Source organism: Lissotriton vulgaris, chromosome 3_1 (assembly GCF_964263255.1).
Source record: "Lissotriton vulgaris chromosome 3_1, aLisVul1.2, whole genome shotgun sequence".
NCBI classification, from domain to species: domain Eukaryota; kingdom Metazoa; phylum Chordata; class Amphibia; order Caudata; family Salamandridae; genus Lissotriton; species Lissotriton vulgaris.
The window spans coordinates 2,055,649,178-2,055,670,147 of record NC_141689.1 but is presented as its reverse complement, the minus strand read 5'-3'; the positions used below and the strand labels follow the sequence as shown (position 1 = coordinate 2,055,670,147).

General features: G+C 46.6%; 1 protein-coding gene across 2 annotated transcripts in view; it reads left to right on the top strand.

The window, feature by feature from the left end:
- The window catches only part of PDGFRL (platelet derived growth factor receptor like), a 534,427-nt gene that overhangs the window by 492,664 nt on the left and 20,793 nt on the right, over positions 1-20,970 (top strand). For both annotated transcript variants that reach the window (XM_086962582.1, XM_086962581.1), the window contains one exon: positions 8,086-8,225. In XM_086962582.1, the coding sequence (XP_086818708.1) occupies positions 8,086-8,225 (140 nt within the window). The remainder of the gene's footprint in view (positions 1-8,085; positions 8,226-20,970) is intronic.

Sequence of the window (20,970 nt, the reverse complement as noted above, 5' to 3'; positions counted from 1 at the left end):
CTTTTCCAGGTCGACTGCCATCACCACTGCATCTGCGTAAGACAAAAGATCATGAAGGAATAGGACATGATATAGCCTTCTCAAGCTCCCTGAGGTTGACCTGGTCGTGATGAATCCATTCTGATCCACATGGACCAAGTGGGTCATACGCGGGAGTAGCCTCATGGCTAAAACCTTGCTTAACATTATGAAGTCTAAATTCAACATAGATAATGGGCAATAATCTAACATGCCCGCTAAGTCTAACTTAGTTTTAGGTAGTGGGACCACTAATGCTTCTTGCATGGAAGACAGTAGTTGGCCCACTTGCAGCGAGGCAGCATACAGTTTTTCAAGTTGGGGAGGTCATTATTGTTGAGTAAGTGGAATAAAACTCCTTCAGGAGTCCATCCGGCCCAGCGGTCTTTCCTTTGTGGCCATTCTTTGATTGCCAGGGCTATTACCTGTGTAGAGATCGCAACCTCAAAACATTTCCTCATTCTCAGGTCTACTCCTTGTAACCCCAAGCCCTCCAAATAAGTCACCATCAATTCTTCCAACATCTCCCGGGCTTCCCCCCGGGTTTCCCATACAGAGTTTCATAGTACTCTCTAAATGTATTGTTAATGATTTTGGGCGAGTATGCTGTTTGCCAGCCCACTGTCCGAATGCTGAAGATCGGGGAGCCCCGTCCCTCCAGCTGAATCAACCATGCTAGTAATTTCCCTGTTCCCCCCCCCTTCCACATGCTGTCTTTCCTGATATGCTCGAATGTCCAGAAGCCTTAGGCATTCCCAAGTTTTGTTATATTTACTCCTGGTGTCCGACAACTGTCTCCGGGCCTCGTCATCCACTCTAAGCCCCTTGTCTAGTGCATGAATTTGATATTCCAGCGTCTGGAGTTCTCGATTGATCTCAAGTTGTGCTCCCACTGTCTGTGTCATACATTGCCTCTCACTATCACCTTAAAGGCATCTCACTATACCAGGGGGTGCTTGCATTAGCCTGGTTTAATTCAAAATAAGTCGAAATTGAGGTGGACAACTGCAGTCTAAAACATTCACCCTACAATAGGTTGGGGTCTGGTCTCCATCCCGGGATTGACTCTCTCTCGGGTGTTGGGGAGAAACTCAGAAGTAACCAACTGTGGTCCAAGATGGTTCGCCCCAAGTATTCCGCCCCTGTTATTGCTGGAAAAAGTTGCTTTGAGCATAGACACATGTCTAGTCTGGTGTTTAGACCGTATAGTGGGGAGTAAAAGGAGTATTCCTGCTTTTGCCTGTTTGGTAGTCTCCACACATCTAGGAGTTCCAACCCAATCATCCAGTCTTCGAGACCTTTGATGTCACATCTGCTGCTGTACCATGCAGTGGGGTGGGCCTGCCCATGTCTAAATCAGGTACACATTTATAATCCCCACACAAGATCAAATTTCTGGTTGCCAGTTCCGATAAGGGTTTGGAAAGTTGTTGCAAAAAGTGTGTCTGGTCTTGGTTCAGGTGTAGATACTCCCCAATGTCACTTCCCTTGCCTTCAATATACCCTTTACCATAACAAAGTGCCCCTCTCAATCAATGATTGTAAGTGCGGATTGAAAGGGAGTGCCTGGCCTAATCCACAAAAGGGTCCCCCTTGCATATACTGAATATGTAGTCACAAACAATTGTTACGCTATCTACGGCAGAACCTGAAGGCTTCATCGGCTGTCAGGTGTGTCTCCTGTAGCACTGCTATCTGCATGCCACTACGGTGAATGAAATTACAAATATTGTAGCGTTTAGCTGGGGAGTCCATACCTGAATATTCCAAGATAACAGTTTGACCTCTTCTACGTTTGCCCTCTTGGTAGCCATAACAGTGAGGGGTGTCCTCTTCCTCTCCTCTCTAACTCCCCCCTCCCAAAACCTACTCACCTTCAACCTCCAGACTGTATTATATGTAAGGGACCCCAGAGTAGCAAACAACAAACCCAATGTAGTAACTCCCCATCCCAAGAGCGGTCTGGCAATAGCCGACTGCCCAAACCTGTAAACAAACAACATTACGGTTAAAACGCCTCTTCAATTCCTCCGGGGGATCACTCTGGTGAAGGGGTGGCAGAAAGTCCATCAACTGTTGTTTTTGCAATTGTCACCCTGAGTGAGACGGGTATGCTCAGACGTGAGTCTCGTGCTCTCCATGCCACTGGAATCAAGCTATTCTGGCTGATGAGGGCTGAAAGCCCGAAACCGGTCCTAGGATGCTTGTTTCCAGTCCAGGGAGGACCTGACTTGGCAGTTCGGGCTGGACTGTTCCCATGGGGAACAGGGTCAAGACTGATTTGCATATGGCTGGGTTCAAACTGGAATAGTATGGTGAAAAAATAAATGATGGATTTAGGCCCAGATCTCTGCACTGGGGTAAATGTATGACATTGTTCTGCAATCTGTCCATCAACTGTTGTTTTTGCAGTTCTCCAGAAATCAGCAGATCTGAACCTTCAGAGCCCTTCGGAATACCAACGACTCTGATGTTGTTGCATCTATTACGCCCTTCAGCATCCTCGGCCCCCTGTTCAAGCGCTGTCACCCTGGTGATGAGTTCTTCCAGGCAAGCAGCAACTTGTTTATGTTCCGGTTGGAGCTCTGCCACTGTTCCCTCTATTTCCTTAAATCTGTCAGATAAGTTATGATGCTGGGCCTGTAGTTGTCCCAAGCCCACGGAGACCGCTCCGATGTCGTGCTGGAGGGTCAGCTATTGCATCTAAAATGTTGCCCAGATGGCGGGATGCCTTAGTGTCCGCAGGCTCTTAATCCCCTTTCTCTGCAGGCAGAGGAGAGGACTCTTGTGTGTTAGGTTGTGTGCCTCCTGTTTTGCCTTTTTGCCTGAGCATTGTGGCGTCAGGTAAGGCAGTGCAGTGATGCAGTGTGAACGCGACCACTTGGAGTTCCTCTATGGCCTTAATTGTATTCCACTCTCTGGGAGATTCAGGAGTAGATTGTGTGTTGAGTGCAACATATGCTTCTAGGGCCACTTGAGCAACCAGTTCCGTTCAGGTCAGGCTGGGTGTTCTCCTATATATGCCAGCCTCAGCCGTTTCTTGGTGTCCAGGTCCCACCTTCCGCACTGCCTGCGACAGTCTCAGGCAGGAACTCCAAAGTCTGTACCCCCTTGAGTTGTCACTGCTTCCAGGGCCAATGATTTTTCCGGTATAGATGCTCTCTCCCTAGTTCTATCCCTTCTAAATCAATCCAGGAGGTTCTAGGGCCCTACGCCTCAAGTGCCATGATCTCTCTGGAGCCAAGGAGTGTTCTTCTGCATGTCCCAGGCCTCAGCCACAGCCTGACCTCCAGCACAAGTCTCGCCCTTGTCCAGATTCTCTTAATGCATAGGGGGAGCCCGCTCAAAGGATCCCCCCTTCCAGGTCCTCTCTCACCTTTCCGGCAGTCATTGGGCCGTCGTCGTGGGCCGGGTGTCTTCCTCACGGCCATCTCAGGCCTTCCGCTCCAGTTACAGTCTCCGTGAAGTCAGAGCCCAGCGTCAGCCACTCTGTTCCTGCCTCATGGCGCCGAGGCCCCAGTCTCGCATCAGGGTAGTCCACAGCTTCTGCGCCTGGCATAGCTCGTCCTGGAGACACCAGAATCTGGGCCCGCTGTACCAGATCCTCATGGCACCACCGCAGCCATGAGCAAGTCAGTGCCCAGTATCAGCACTCTGTTTCTGTATCGCTGCGCATCGGCCTTCGTTTCGCCTCAGGGCCCGCTCCAGCTTCTTCTACTGGTGTGACTCACCTGGGGACCCTTGAATCTGGGTCCGCTGTACCTGATCACCCTGGGCCCACCGCAGCCAAGCCACCGGCGGTCACACAGGGTAGTCGGACCGTCCCAGCATGCAGGCCTTCTACACTGGGGACCAGAGTATGCTGTTCTGCTGCTAAACCGCGGCTTGGGCATCGCCACTCACCTGTCACTGTTTTCCTTCATCTGGGCCCTCTGCAGTAGCCGCCTCATCCTTCTGCCTCCAGGGACTCCACGGGGCTAGGTCTGGTACTCTGGGTCCCTCCGCCGCAGCCACAGGTGGACCACAACCAGTCACTAAGGACAGGTCGAGTCCCACAAGGAATGGCTGCTCCTACCTCTCCCGCCGTCAGTTCATCACCGATCGAGCCTCGCCCCTCCGGGTCTCCCAGACTCTTTCACTGCCATAGGTGAGTCTCCGTGAGCCGCTCCAGGCAGGCAGCAGTGCACTCGGAGCAGACCTCTCTCCTTCCTCTGCTCTCTCCAGTGCCTGGCTCGCAGCCCATGCTGCATCCGCTCCTGCTCCACTCCGGTATTCTCTGGACTCGGTGGGTGCCCATCTTCGTCCTTTACACCGCTGAGCAATTACGGCAAATATCTAGCACCTTGCATAACCAGCCAACTCTCATATAATTGCAGGATTTTGATTAGGACAGAACGGAGCTCCCACTTTATGTTACCGCCATGTTGGTGCTCCTGGCCACGCCCCCCATGATCACAGTTAACATGCATTTCTAACAAGTGGCCCTCATTTTGCTTTCTGCCAAAGTTTTCAAGCCTTTCTCAACCTAGACCACCTCTCAAAATGCTTGTCTGTGCTTCCACCTTCCATAACCAAATATGGCTTCGTTGCTTAACTGCCCTGTGCCTCACATTCTACATGTATGCAAATTAAACCATGTGCATTCGCCCCTTCTTGACTCCCTATCACTCTGTGTCTGTCCAACACTCACCATTCCTCAGCAGGTTGTCTCATCAACTCACTGAATTTCCAAGTGCTATGAAAGTGGCATCTAATCTGCCTTGTCATCCATGAAACCAGCACATCCCAGAATGTACCCACTAATGACACCATATATCAAAATACCAGCAAATGTATCCTCACGCTACTACAATCCTTTCGTACTCTATGGTCAGTCTTTGCCCTATAATTACCAAACTCTACTTGTCACTGGTTCCCTTCGGCCTTTCTACCATACTATTGCCACAATTATTTATGGAGCCTCCCTCTCCCTATGGGCTACCGGATCTCCCCCACTGGTTCACGCCTGCTCATCACATCACCCGTAGACCTCGCTCTCGTCTACACACAATCCAGGAGAAAAGCCTCACTCTTCGTCACCTCCTGTTTGTCCCTCTACACGTCCATCCTTTCTCCATGCTGTGCAACAACACTTTCCGTTCCGGTGCCCTTTGTCTTCCATATCCATGCACTAATCTATCTCCTCCGCTCTTCCACCCTGAATATTGCTCACCCTATCCATCAAACATCTAAATTTATCCATTTGTAGTGCTACTTTGAAGGCATCTCTGCCATAAAGCACTAATCCGTGCACACAATGTTACATTTCCGCCCCTTCGATTCTTCCCTTACATTAGGTTGTTAAGGAAGGTGCATCACTGGTTGGTGATTGGAAGGCATGTCTAGAACATCCTCCCATGGCACTTGTGGTGCATCCTGGACCACAGCATCTTTAGAAACAGTTTCAGTTCCTACATTGGTGCTGTTGCCAAGATCAGCTGAGCTCTGCTACTGTACTGCCCTGACATTCAGTTGTACTTTGGATGCTCTGTTCTCTGCTTCCGTACCACAATGCTTAGAAACCTGGCAGGTGCTAAATCTTCCTCTAACACTTTACAAGTAACTTGCTCATTAATGCTCTGACTGCACCTTCTATCACCAGCACCACTTCCACCATTGCTTGCTACACCCACCCAATTCTGTGTTTTTCTGTACATCAACCACGCTCTACTGAACAATCATTAAGAGTTATTAACATTAAATAAATTTACTAGTACTAAAAATGATGCGTTATAAAAATGTATAATTGCAAACAAGTGATGTAAACAGTAAGTCAGTAGCATACCTACTGGAAGAGGGAACTACTGAGTAGCAAATGTTCACTATAGAATATGCTAGTACAGATCACAGATTGTCGCTTATTGAGAAGTTCTTAAGCTAACACAAGAAACGTGACACAAGAAAGCTACTGGGCATCGAAGAGAGATGAGGGAAGTCTGTGTCCATGCCCATAAATTAGGAATGTTTGGCTAAAGTTCGGTGATAAGTTTTGCCACATGGTGGACATGCAGTTGGATCTGGCATGGATTTTTGTGAAAAAATAATCGCGAACTATTACCAGTGTTATGGCAGCAAAAGTCAACAAACATTCCCTGTAACGAGCAGCAGGAAGGGAGCATCATCCATGGTCCTCGTCCTCTCTCCTTCTGCTGCCCATTGGCTGCTCCTTACTGCTAGGTTGAGTTATTTAGATATTATCAGGGGTGGTTTCCATGTAATCAATACTTTAAATGGGCCGGTACCTACCAGTACTGAGCACCGGCACTCCTTTTTTTCCCCCTCCGAGTACCGGAACTTCTCCGTGCCCAGGGAGAATACCAGTATTAACAGCAGCACGTTGGGATTTCCCAAAGTTCCCAAAGAAATGGTCATCATGAGAGCATGCACTGCATTTCTTCTCTGCAGTGTATGCTCACATGATTAGCAATTCACACTGGCAGTGACCATCATCTTGCTATTAGCAAAACGTTTGAAGACACCATCCTGCAGCTGTGTGGCAGGGAGAAATGGAAGCTCTTTAGAGATGCTGTTTACAATGGCTTTCCCTTCCTTCTTTGCCATACAGCAGCGAGGATCATTGACAAGGAGCCAGCCAGGTGCAGCGCCTGAGTATCAGGCTTCCCTCCAGTGCCAGGCTGGGGGCCCAGGACTGCTTTCCTGTATCCATCGCCATCCGGGACCCAGAAAGCAGCAATCAGATTCCTGCAGTTAAACCTCCCATCCATAGAACTCCACTGAAAACCCTGGACACTAGAAGGGCCATTTTCACCTCTTAACCTGCCTGCCACTGGGGTCTGACGGTGTCTTTCACCTGATTCATTTGCCCCCTGCTGAGGTGGGACATTGAGGAGGAGGTGGGAGGAGATGGCCTGAGTGGTGAGATTGGAGGAAGCCCCTACCCTGGTGGAGACTCTGCATATGCTCAGACCCGGCAATGCTCACTCTCTCTACTGCTACTTCGACCTGGCTCGGCTGTGGGGCGTTCTGATCCCAATTCACTCTGCCTACTGCAAAGGGGGATAGAAAAAGGTAAGTTAGACATACCACTTTCAGTGATGCCAATGATGGTGCTCAGTGAGCACAATCTGTTACTGTCAAGCAGATTTTTTTTTTACATGTGTTTCTAGCTGTTTAAACATCCGCCCTGAAGTTAAGATGAAAGAGCAAGTAGATGCCTTTAGATTTTGTGTGTTCTCTTGCTACGAAAGTTGAATGATGAATACCATCGGACAAATTGCTGCTGATTCTTTTAACATGGGGAGTGATGTTTACTTTTCTTTCCCTGACTGCATGGTGAGAGCTTTTTTGAAAGTTTTTAAACATAAATACCTGTGAATGAACTGTACAAATATTTCTATTTTGGAAATACGAAGGACAAATGAGGCAGCCTTTTTTAGTATTCTGAAACGTCATGGAAGAATTTAATAGGATACTTTACTGTGGGATGCGCAAAAGCTAAATATTCTCTAGAGCCTGTAGTCTAGCTTCCTGAGGTGCAACAAGTGCAGTGGCACAGAAGCCTGGGGTCCTTTGAAACCAGATTATTGCTGTATTTCACAGATCAAAACAGGGGTAGGTGGCCCATTTCCTCCCTTGCACGCAGGCCCATGACACACTGGCTATGCCACTGGCTGGTACACAATTCCACACATTATCCTTGGTGTGCTGCATAGTTTTTGTCAGTAAAACTATGCCTGTGCAAATTTAGTGGTAATGACAATGGAAAATGTGTTGACTCTGAATGACAGTGCGCTACCACACTATGCACCAACAGTTACATACCACACTGATTCCCGTAAACGTTGGCCAGGAACCCCGCCTCTGGCCCCACCCCTAAACCTGCCTCCCCGCCCCTTCGCTCATATCTCAATTTGGTGAGTACCTGCACAATATCTGACCTGGAAGGTAAAAAGTTGAATGGCTTGTTAGATAGCTGGAGTGAAGGCTCACCGCACTTGAACTGCATCATTTCTCTGAGGCACCATTTGTTTTTTACATTGTTTTTGGTGTTTTGCTGTTCTCTTGCAGTTCCAAGCGGTCCGCCCTCCGCCACGATTGCAGCATCTTCCAGCAGAGTCAGAGGTGGGGAAAATATAAGAGTTGTCTGCACCGTTCTTGGGGAGCCGGATGTTGAAGTGAAGTTTAATTGGACCTATCCCGGCCAAGAAGTAAGATATATGTTGATGTCTCTTCTTCATTGTGGTATTGCCATGGACCCTAAATAATATGGTGTGGTTTTACATGATGCAGAAACACGCACAGAGATGAAAGAACCATTAGACGTGCATTTAATCAAAAGCAAATTGAGGCTTCATTGTTGAGGCGCAGAACAGCTGTTTTTCAATTAATTCAAAAGTATGCTCTCCAAGGTAAAAGCAGGAGAACACTGTGCATTCATGCAACCTTCAACAACCAGCTTTCTCTTTTCATTTCTTATTTTAATTCATTTTTAATTTCTTATATCTTTATCAATGTTCAACCAAAGTAAGAGAGGGGTGGCCCAGCTAGTGCCCTTCTGCAACAATCTGCAGGAACCTAATAATCTCATTGGGTCCCAAAACATTGTTGCAGCAGCGCCTATTGGGGCTTCGCTCTTACTACATAAAGGTAAACATTTCTCCTTCTTTATACTGGAGTGCATGCCCTTGGTAAGATATTGATTTACGCTTCTTGTTACTTTGTCATGGGCTCCAAATGTCCATAGGACATTTGGATGGGGCACCATACATACCACTACCAAACGTCATGGGCTCAAAAGGTCCATAGGACTATGGAAGGGGCACCCTACCTACATACATACCACTATCAAATGTCATGGGCTCCAAATGTCCATAGACGTTTGGAAGAGGCACCATACATACATGCATACATACTACTATCAAATTTCCTGGGCTCCAAATGTCCCTAGGATATTTTTAAGGGGCACCATACATACATGCATTGCACTATCAAATGTGGGATCACAAACTTAACCTCCTGAAAATGGTTTGGTATGTTTTCCAAACCAGTAACAAACCTTTCCCCTTCATCACCAGTCTCAATTTTTTCCAAGGAAAGAGATGATCACAATGCTTGCAAGTAGGATCAACCAATCCAATACTCCTGTCATTGACGCCCCTTGGTAATCCAATTCTACTGTCATTGACGCGCTTTCTGTTTCAAGTGTGGAAGGGCTGTCCCCAAAATGATGCACGTCTCTGTAAAGCTTTATCTAGAACATGGTGTCATTCAGTTTTACATTCAGTAGGAGTCAGCAACAGGTACAATTTTTTACCACTTTCGATGCAGTCTTGATTTTCTCACATCAAACCTGAGCTTCTCTCTGGTTCTGTCAGCTGCTTTTTTCAGCTCTCCTCCACTGGTCTGACAGTCAGTGCCCCAGAGTCATCAGTGTCACACACCATCAGACAGAAACACCCATTTCACTCAATAACTCACTCACTAATTCTTGGACACGTTTTTATAGCTATAGGACAGGAAAGGGTGTGCCAGATGTTCAGAATGGCATGCTCAATCTTCGCAATCATTCAAATAAAAATTCACTTACGAAATAATTCTATAAAAAAGCATTGAAAAACAAAATGATAACAGGCATAGAATATGAAGCATTAATAGAGCAAGTAAGGGCAGGTATTGTTTAGGAACGTTCACCTTGACCACAAATAATGAATTAATTTAAAAGAAATGCAAATCTAAGCAAGAGTCCAAGCTCCAGACGTTCTCCATTAGTGGACAGTATTTCACCTCCCCACAAACATATCATTCCCACTTAAAACAATAAATGAACAGTAAAATCTTAACTCACGCGGTGGATGGAGGTTTGAAAATATAATAAAATACTGTAAACAGTCCATTACAAGTCATTTTTCCAGTAGAAAGGCTGCCAAACCTGACAAAGTTAAGGACAATTTGAGATTATGCTATTGTAAAATAAATATAAACATATTTTTTGTTCCAAAACATCGAATGGTCACTTTAACTGCTTTGGTGCTAACATCATTCAATAGAAGTACCTTCTGTGAGAATTAAGCCTGTCACACTTATGTATGTGCTTGTTTTTTGCTGCCTTTCTTGCAGTTATTTTTATGGAACTACTTTATCTGCTGCAATTGTTGATGTATTATTACCTGGGACACTGTTTTTTCCTTGGATGGGTCTGTTACAAATTCATCTTCCTGCTATACAGTGCTCATTTTCAATTAATATTAGCAGCGAAACCGGTACTGACCAATAGACAAAAATGAGAAAAGATGCATGCAGCCAAAACAGTAGTGGAGGACATAAATGCCCCGCCTCTTTCATCTAACACCTCCAGTGAGCCAGTCAGTGATATAGTAAACCAGAAGATCTCACTGCGATCACCCGCTCTGGGTAACACAGTCAGCTTCATTAAGTCCAGGCTGCCGTTTAGACACCATTAGAATGATCAAATGGCGGTTTGCACTAATCTTATGCTATGTTATACTGCATTATACTATGCTGTGTTATGGCCTTGTTTCCTCCCATTCTTAGTTCACCTGCTAACTCTGCAGTCCCACATCCTGAAAAAAAAATATCCAGTCTAGGGAGCCCGGTGGGTAGCAATAAAACCAAATCCATATTTAACTGGTTGGAAAAAAGTGCAGTTGCTGCTTTGCGCTCCGTTTAAAACTCTGACGTAGCACTGCTGTGCCTATGTGCTGCGGCTGTGCTAATTTAATGGTTTCCTTTATCAACTTCTGAATTTTGGTTGACAATATTCTGCAGAACCAGTTGTGTATGTAACCATGTTTTAGTATACGTAAGGCCTCAATTTATAGAAACGTCCATATCATAGAAATGTCTGACTAGCCAGAGGACCCAGACACATGCTATTCACCCACTTGAAACGCCAAAAACACAACCATATCATGTCTCTTCGGGGCCATCACTACTATCCTGTGTCTGGCGCCATGTTCCAGCTATAACTCCTGTCGGAAGGCATTTAGATTCAAATGTAACAATCCATTTTCGTGGTGAATGGCGAATCGGACTATTCTAATCAGAGTCCGATTGCCTGGAGTGCAATGTGGCAGTGCCAGAAGTGTAACTCTGACGGGTCAGTGTGTGGGTCATTTTTTAACCCGTTTGTGTTACTCATATTGTACGGTGAGCTGGTTTTTACTGCTGATTTTCTTGGTAGTACCACAAGCATTGCCTGTTGCAAGCACAAATAGATTCAGTCCCCCGTACCTCGCAAAACACTTCTACAGCATGTTTGTAAAAAATTAAAAACGGACCCAATTCCCAGAATGTGGGCTACTTCCTTAGCTATACGAATCGCTTTTAGGGCCACTTTTGGTGCCTGGGCCATTTTGTCACAGTCTAGATTTAGTTCTGAATTTAGTTGGGGACCAGGACTAACAAATGTTCAGGGGACTGCGCACAGCCTTGTGCTTTGATATTAGCCACTTCAAGTGGGTTTTTGCGCTTCACTGTGCTAAAGGTCGGGATGATCTATAAATGGAACGGCCAATCGCAACATATGAGATAGGAAAGGAAAATGAACTGCTGTATGTCAACCAGGCCTGTCAAGCAACAGCACCTAATGCCAGGAGCGCTAAATTAAGAAGCACAGATTAGATTACCAGGTTTAAAATGGGACAGGGATCTAGGAAGGGTTCCAGGCCCACTCTTCCGCACTCGGCCAGCGAGAGGACATAAATCCCTTGTGCGCGCTCTCGCTCTAATTAGTTCAACAGATTTTAAATATGGCGTCTACGGTAACGTGCGAGGAGCGCACATTCAACAAATGTCATCCGCAGCTCGCTGTACGTGGGCACGCACCAGCAGCCTCTCCTGCGTGACAAGTTCTGCTCTTCCTAGGTAGGATTAGCGCTGGCTGTGCCCTGATTAGAGGAAAATGAGTCATTAGCCACCGGGGAATAAAAGATTTTCCCCTGCAGTTGCTCCAGATGCTGACTGGGAGTGTTGTCACGGCCTCAGAAATAGAAGTCTTAAACCGGCAGGAACTTGCGCGTCGACTCACCAGGAATACCCTACAACAGTGGTTCCCAAACTTTGGACTCCTGAGGACCCCCATTGAGTCACCACTGGAAGCGGTGGACCCCCAAGCAATTTGTAGGATTTAAATTTCAAACATTAAAACAGTAATTCAAAAAAAATTTACACAGTTTGCACACAAAACAAATACTCGAATTACTGATGATTTTAGGGGCATATTTACGAGGCCCTATCACCATGGGAACATCACTTTTTGAGACGTTCCCGTGCCGATAGGGGCTTTGCCTTATTTACAAGCAACGTTAAGCCGCTTAACATAGCTTAATGGTGCCTTGTAAATAAGAACCCCTTTCACCCAATGCTTAGCGTGAAAGGGGTGGGCAGTGGGTGTTGCGGTGGGCATTTCCCCTGCAACACCCACTGATTTTGACGCTGCCCCCTATTTACAAAGGCGGCGTAAATGTGAGGCAACACCAAAATTAAAACCAGGGAAAACCTGGTCTTAACTTGGCGAAACAAGGAGAAATGCTGCATTTCTCCTTGTTTTTGCAAAGACACTTTGTAACTACCATGTGTGTTGCATTAAGCAGCACGCATGGAAGTGACAAAACGACATTTCAAGATTGTTTATGTGCAGGAAGGAGGACCTTCCTGTGCATGAGCAATCTTCCTCTGTTAAGTGTAGCGCTAGCGCAGGGGAAACGCAGGGCTGCACCATATTCTTGTAAATATGGTGCAGCCCTGCGTTTCTGAAGTGGCGGAGTGTGTTGTTAAGCCAAGGAGGCGAACAACCCTCTCCACCACTTTATATCAAAAGAATTTGCAAGAAAATGAAAAAAGTTAATGGGGAAGGTTGGTGCTGTATCTCCGTGACTAACTTTTCAGTGGTTGGTTTTATTTCGCAATACAAGGCTCCTTCTCCTGCCAGGGTCAGACTGGAAACCCAAAGCAGCCCTGGCAAATGATTTCAGACCAGTCCCCATACGGTGCACACCAAGTGCAGTGAGTGAGCCTGACCACTCCAAAAGGAGGCTTCTCATCTCTCCATAGCCCCTCTGTCACATGTATTTCCTTTTTTATAGCATCTCTCATACCATTGTAGAATGTCAGAGCACTTTACATCACACACATATAGAGACAGTGAATCATACGTGTAAATTAGTGAATAGAAAATGTTACATAAGGCAAAGGGGACTATAAGGTGTAGGGTTCACAGGCCATCCATACTGGTAGGCATTATTAAAGAGTGCTTGGCCTGGATAAGCACAAACTCAGGATTCAGAAAAAAACACAGCGGTTAGCATTGACTTTAACAATAAAAATGTATTTCCACCCAAATAAACCTTTTTAGCAGCGTCAGGATAATGAAAGACTGGGAAAAAACATAAGTCACTAAATTGTAACTTGTAGTTTGCAAGCAGCTGTTTCATGACAGTTTATAGGTCACTGCTAGATTACGATTGTCACTTATGAACTGCACAGTAACAAAAGAATCTCTCTGACAAAAGCAGTAACACACTGACCTATGCATATGAAATACTGTTTTTTAAAATGCATGGTACACGTTCTTTGCAGTAGGCATTTTAACCCTCTGTGCTACATTAGATAAGTCAAAGCTGCCACTGGACAAAACTCTCATCTCTCTCCAGCAGGGACATTAATCACTCGCATTATCTTCACACTTTTATTGTTCTTTGAAAACTGCTACTTAAACAAGATACTTTGCAGTGCTTTTAAAACTGCTGCCTGTGGACCCCCTGGGAATGTGTCAGGGACCCCTGGGGGTCCGCGGACCACAGTTTGGGAAACTCTGCCCTACAACCATTCTCGAAAATTAAAACGGGCTGAGACGAAATAATTGCTTAATCGGAGACGCGCATAAAAGTACGCATACTGTGTACCGCGTGGAATTGTTAATCTTACACTAAGCGCAGTGTATGCGCGTCCCCTGAAGGCAAAGGCCGTAGCAGGGCCGGCCCTAGGCATGTGCAAACTGTGCACCTGCACAGGGCCGCCAAACCCCAGGGGCCGCCACGACGAGGATCGGATCGGAAGCCGAAGGATCACTGGCGGCCCCCTGGCAGGATTTGGCGGCCTCCGGGCAATGGCAGCGTGAGTGTTGTTGTCTTCAATTCATAGGTGACTGCATCATCCCCGACATGTGAGTGAATTGTTCACTTGGGAGCAGGGGCGTAACAAAGGCCCCCCGCAGCCCACGAAGTGCGGGGGCCGGGGGGCCCCGCGCTCCCGGGGGCCCCTCAGCCTCTTCATGAATGAAATGCCCGGCTGGCGGCCTCTTAATAAAATGGTGCGCCATGCGTGCTGCACTCACGCCTCGAGGGCCTCCCGCTCCAGGGGCCCCATAACACAGACTCTCTTCATGAATTAAATGGCCGGCTGACGGCCTCCAAATAAAATGACATGGTGCGCATGCACACCTCCAGGGGCCCCGCGCTCCAAGGGCCCCCTCACAGACTCAGCAGCCTTTCATTAACTAAATGGCCCGGGCCGCCTGGCAGCCTCTTAATAAAATGGTCAAGGTGCGCACGCACGCCTGTGCCCCGGCCGGGCCTCCGGTGATGTCGATGATAAGATGTGCAAATAGTGAACGGGGTAATGAAGTGATTAATTTGCACTGTCACTCAAATACACACACTAAATGGTGGTGGTGTGCGGCCCCGGCCAGGACCGAGCTCTGCCTGACTGACGATCTTTATTAATTTATTAAATTGTGGCGGGTGCGTGTGGGCGGCGCGCTGGTTTCATCGCGAGTGGGCCGGCAGGGGCTGATGACCAACCAATGCCTTTTATTTTAAATTAGTTGTCAGACATGCGCATTGCGAAGCGGCGCGCCCGTAATTAAAAGTGCGCTTGATGGTAAGACTTGTGAGCCCTAGGTGAGCGAGGGCGAGGCATCGTGATCCAGCTACGCTATGCCTAACTCCCCGGCCAGACACTGAAAATGACCGTCACCGGCCCCGGGACATAATTTAAATTATTACTAGCCCTGGGCCCTGCTGCAGTGCCTGGCTAGCTTGCCTTTGCCCTGCCTTTTGTGCTGCCAGTTCGCGCCTGCCTCTGAGTCTGAAGCTGCAGGCCTGCCCTCAAGTCAGTCAGGTGAGTCTGCCCAAGGCATGCAAGGGGGGGCCCGCGCTCCAGGGGCCCACTCACTCAGCAAGCCTTTTCTGACTTCTGCTGCTTATGAATGAAATGGTGCGCACCACGCCCGCCACCAGTGACACTGCCTCTTATAATAAATTAAATCGTGCGCACTCACGCTGGGCCCCAGCCAGGCCTTAGAGGCACTTCATAAATTAAATGGTTTCGGATATTTGTATGATTCCAAGTGTATGACTTAGACATGACTCTGATACTTGGAAGTCATTTAACAATTATTTCTTACGCTGTGCACCAGTTAACTTAGAGTTTCTCGTTCCTCAAATGAGTATAATTTCTCACATTTTTATGTTTTTCCTTATCTTCATAGCTTGATTTTGGGGGCAAGAAAATGTCACTCATGTTCATTAAAATGTCACTCATAATTACTCTGAAATTATGAAAATGTCACACATGGCAATCTGAAACCTTGGCAGCTATGCTCTTCCTATAGTTTAGAGGTGTGCAAACTTAATTGATCACTGATATATTCAACAATTAAAGAGAGCCTTATGGAAACATGGTGGCAGCTTGACTGACACATATTGGAATGGTGTATCTACTCTGATTAGTTTGGAATTACAGGCAGGACCCTTAAGGAAATACAGCGGCCCAAAGTACATTGTTGGTCCTTTTTTTAGAATTTCTCTATCTGTAATGTTGAATGGATGATTTATTGAAGGTCCCAAGATTTAAGTTTGAGGGAACTTTAGATGGAAGACATGTCCAGATGAGACCCGAAAAATTGTCACGGGTCGAAAAGTCGACATCCCATCCTTACATTGCTTTCAAGAATTACAGGGTTCCCTAGAAGATACTGTATATGTGCAGATAGGATCTCTACTTTTGTTTATTTCCCAAAAATGTGTATGCAACCCTAGGTTCTGTTCAGAGTCTTGTTCCATGTTTTATAAATATTTGTTCACTGTGAGCACTGCGTCATCTGCAGTAATTTTGCGACATAAGAAATTTATATTGTTTCTATACCACAATGTAAGACTTAAAAACGTTTTTTGTTGTAAATCAAACACAATATTGTGTCCTGTACCTCTCTTTAAATCCTGAATATGCTATAAGTTTTTATGTTTGCATACCTCTAAAGTAGAGCAAGTGGTGGTGGTGACAAATTAATCCCAGGGTACTTATTCTTAGTCTAGGTAACGTGTTCCGGGCAATTCAATACCATACAGACAAAATACTACGCACACAACTAGACCTGCTTTTGAATGAAAATGCTACATCTCAATTGTTTTGATTCACATATCTTTCAACCATCTGGGCTACCAATGGATAGTACTGATATATTCCAGAATTATCTCTTTAAGATATTTTAGCATTGAGGTTTGGCAAAGTAAAGTAAATACATTTGTTATAATCCAGGCCGGGCTGAAAACCAAAATTAGCCATAGGGAAAAATATTCTAAGCAGCCTCACAGTGTAAGAGGCTGTGATTAGAAGAGGGGTATAGCTGTCTCATGGCTGTCCATCCTGCTCAGAAAGCAACCTCCAGCTTGTCTGGGAAATGCCAGAGCGAGCCTTACTCAACAGTTACAAAAATGTCGGGAACTAGCCTGACATGGTTTCTGATGTCCTGCTCCACTTTTTATGGAGTTACCTGATGTCCTCCACTTTTTATGGAGTTACCAGATCAAACAGTGCCCCAATGCTTCTGATCATTCTTTAGATTAAACGTTAAATGAGTTCCAGAGATTGAAAGGCATTGTTAACGTGCAATACACATTGAATGCATTACATCTTGGCAAGACCTAGTCAATCCTTACATCTAAGGAAGCTGTAATGATCCTTTGTAAACCGACCTAACACTCTTGTGCAAGAGTGAGAGCGAATAGCTGCATTTATTTTTACAAAGCACTCCCCAAGTTGTCAGCATGCTGTATAAGGAGCCATGGTGAAGTCTTGCTTCAACGTACACAAATACTCTGGACAAGCAACCAGGGGCGCAACACAGGCCCCCCGCAGTGCGGGTGGCCCACAAGCTCCAGGAGGCCCCCTCAGCACTGCACTTCGGTGGGGGAGATCCTGATAGAATCCCGAGGGGGGCCCCTCTCTGTACCTTGCAGGGGGGCCCCCTCAATTATCGTTACGCCACTGCTTGGGAGAAACAGATTTGTAGCATTTGCTTGCCACACAGACATTTTAAAAAGTGGATTTCTTCTTTTTTTAATATAATATGTGATTACATGCCCATCTGTTCGCAATATTAGGGGGTCATTAGGTCGTCCTGCCTGACCGTTGATAGGCCACATTGTGACATGGTTTCGTTTCTGCTCCTCTCGGTGCCTCGCACCAGTTGAAAATCCACCAGAGACATGCGGCGCTCTGGGCTCTGATGTCAGCATAAAGAAGGAATGCCTGTTGACTTCAAGGGGAGACTACTTGGGGTTTTGTCCAAAATAACGTGTGCTAACATAGGCCTCTGTTTTTACCCCTTTGGCATGTCAATCTGTTTCAACAGACCGCCTCCAGATGCTTGTAAAATTCAGCACCAGTTTCAGTATATAAAGGAATTAGAGTTTTTAAAGTACAATATGGGATTTTTAATGCTGTCAGTTGGCACAACAATGTCAGTCTATCCACTTTATCGAAAGTGGCACAGAAACTGATATAGGCTGCGTGAATAGACTGCCTTTTATGCCTTACGTAGTGTTTCAAAATGACACCTAACGCTGTCAGGTTATCTAAGTATGAAGACTGCGTGCAACATTTTGATTGCTCTATTGGAACGATGTTGAGTTTCTTACCCAGTCTAAAAGGCAGTGTACACCTGTTTTTGTGAACACATTGCCAGAGGCATTGAGAGGTGTGACATGTGGATAATTACTTGGGTCATTTTAAGGTCCCTTTCAAACAGTGGCATCAATATGCTTCCCCTCCAAGAGCTTGGGGTCTGCCCTGATATCATATATTCTTTATCTAGTGGGGTCAAAATTACTCCCTTGTTTTCTGTGTCACTTTCCATTATTGAGATGAATATTTTGTCTGGTCTCTGAGCACCTGCTTTTCTCATCAGTCTGATCAATTCCACAATCCAGGACAGTGGTGTAGCAAGAGGGGGTGGGGCATACATTTTGGGGCGACGGCCTCTCCCCTGCTCGTACCTGCGGCCACATTTGGGCAAACGCAGAATCGATCGCCCGGACTTCCCCTGCGCTCTTAAGGCCGCCACAGGGTGACAAAGACTGGAACCGCCACAGGTGGCAAAAGACAAGGCTACGCAACTGATCCTGAAAAAGTCATGGGACTCGTTAAGGGCTATGGTTGTACTCTAACTGTGCTAACTAGCAGAAAAAGTATAGTATAGTCATTGCAAAGCAATCTAAAGTGGCTGTCTGTGCGCCCAGTCCCGCATGTCGTGTGTCAAAATGCCCTCCTCCTCCTAAATTGTATCGTTCTGAGACGAATTCGGAAGGGTGGGAGCAGCCGCAGGTACTGGTCAATCATCTAACGACTTTTCTGGACGTATTATTAAAACACCTTCCTGAGCTTCGCCCCGTCCGGACACCCTCTTCCGGGGCCCCCACCTACGCTCCCTGCACAGGGCCACCATGAGCCTAGAGCCGGCCCTGGCCGTAGGTATGTATTTTGTGGTCAGGAAGGATCTGTCAACAACTATCCAGATGAACTCCATAAAAACAGTCAGACCACAGGATGAGTGAGGGATATACACAGGGGTTTAAGTGGGGTGAATTGACTAAGGGATTCTCTCAAAGGGGCACGGTCAATGTATATAAGGACGTGGCTTAAGAACACAGGCTACAAATCTATGCTGAGCATAATGTGCTGCTCGACTGGTATTTTACTGCTTCTGTCATTGCATCCACATATATAATACAAGTAACATTACACCTAGAACAAGCCTGGACTATTGGCTTTGTCAATGGTTATTGGCTATGGCTTTGTTGTATATAATATTGAAAATGCTTCCGTTCTGACATGATGAGACTGAAAGAACTGTAACGAGTTTCTTTGAAGTTACATCAAAGGCAGCGAAGGGTGGTAGTGCTGCAAAGTTGAGATTTCCTTCTCACCCTGATGTAGGGTGACCAGATTAAAAAAAAAAAAAAAAACAGGCCAGTTCATAGACATAGAAGTAGGACTACTGTTTGCAGTAACCATCGACATAAAAGTAGGACTATTTGACAGCTGTCATAGATATAGAAAAGGACTACAATGACTGCTTCCTCTACAGACAGAGATGAAGCATTACAGACAACAAATCCGAGGTTTTTTATTGGCACCCCTCTCCTTTACGCAGCAACATTAGTACTTTTTATTACATTTATACTTTTACAGACTATAGCATATATTTGCCAAAAATCAATAAAACATCACAGGCTAGCAAACGCCAGATTTACTAGCTTTATCAATGCTTGTTTCTATAGCTATGCGTCAGCACCATGTAAAATACAACTCACTAATGTTGCTTAGTTGCTCATGACAGAAGAGCATGGGAGGTAAACTGCCGAATGCTAAATTGCCAAAGGGCAGCCATGGACCAATGTAAGAAAAAAACTTCTCTCCAGGTATTACTGCCTTAGGGTCTTAAGGGTATTAAAGGCTGGCTGACAACACAGTCCTCCCACATTTGCGTGGTCACTGCTGGGGTGTCATGTTACCTTACTGGGGTATGTATAGTGCACTCTAGCCATTGGTACAATCTCATAGCGCAATAGTGTGAAGACCTGAGCAAAAAGCTTGTGCAGCGCTGCTCTCCTCTTCCCCAGGCGTTAATACTGCACTCAGCCCACCCACCGAACCCTCCAACACCGACGTCGCTGCCCACAACCTCAGACACTGGATCGAGGACTGCGCCAACTCCCTCGCCCCGCTGAAGAAACACCCCCACAGAGAAACCAGCAAGAGGGCCAGCTGGTTCACCGCAGAACTCCTAGATTCCAAGCAAGCCTGCTGGAAACTAGAGAAGAAATGGCACAGTGAACAAACTCTGGACAGCCACGCAGCACACAAGGACGCCGTCCACAACCACCACCACCACATAAAGGCTGCCAAGTAGACCTCCTTCGAAGACCGCTTCGACAACAACATACACGACAGCAAGGAGCTCTTCAACATCGTGAAGGAACTCTCTAACCCCAGCTCCAACACCAACGACATCCCGCCGTCGCAAGCCCTGTGCGACTCCCTCGCCACCTTCTTCCACCACAAGATAGCAGACATCCACGACAGCTTCAACACCCAGACAGCCCCAACAGACAGCAACACAACAGACCCTCTGCACACCATCGACCACGTCCTCTTACTAGCGTGGATCAGCGTGAGTGTCTATGACACCATCAAGACCATGAGCACAATCCACTCCAGCTCTCCGTCAGACCCATTCCAGCACCACATCTTCAACAAAGCAAGCCGCTCCATCGCCACCCACATTCGCAACGTCATCAATCTCTCCCTTGAGGCCGCGACCTTCCCAGAGAGCGGGAAACACGCCAAGATCAACGCCCTACTCAAAAAACCCAAGACAGACCCAAGAGACATCAAGAACTTCTGACTCATCTCTCTGCTCCCCTTTCCGGCCAAGGTAATCGAGAAAATCGTTAACAGACAGCTAACCCGATACCTCGAAGAGAACAGAATCCTGGACCCTTCCCAGTCAGGGTTCCGCAGCAACCACAGCACCGAGACCGCACTCATCGCCGCCACCAATGACATCAGGACCCTGCTAGACAACGAGGAGACTGCAGCACTCATCCTCATAGACCTTTCCGCCGCCTTCGACACCGTCTGCCACTGCAC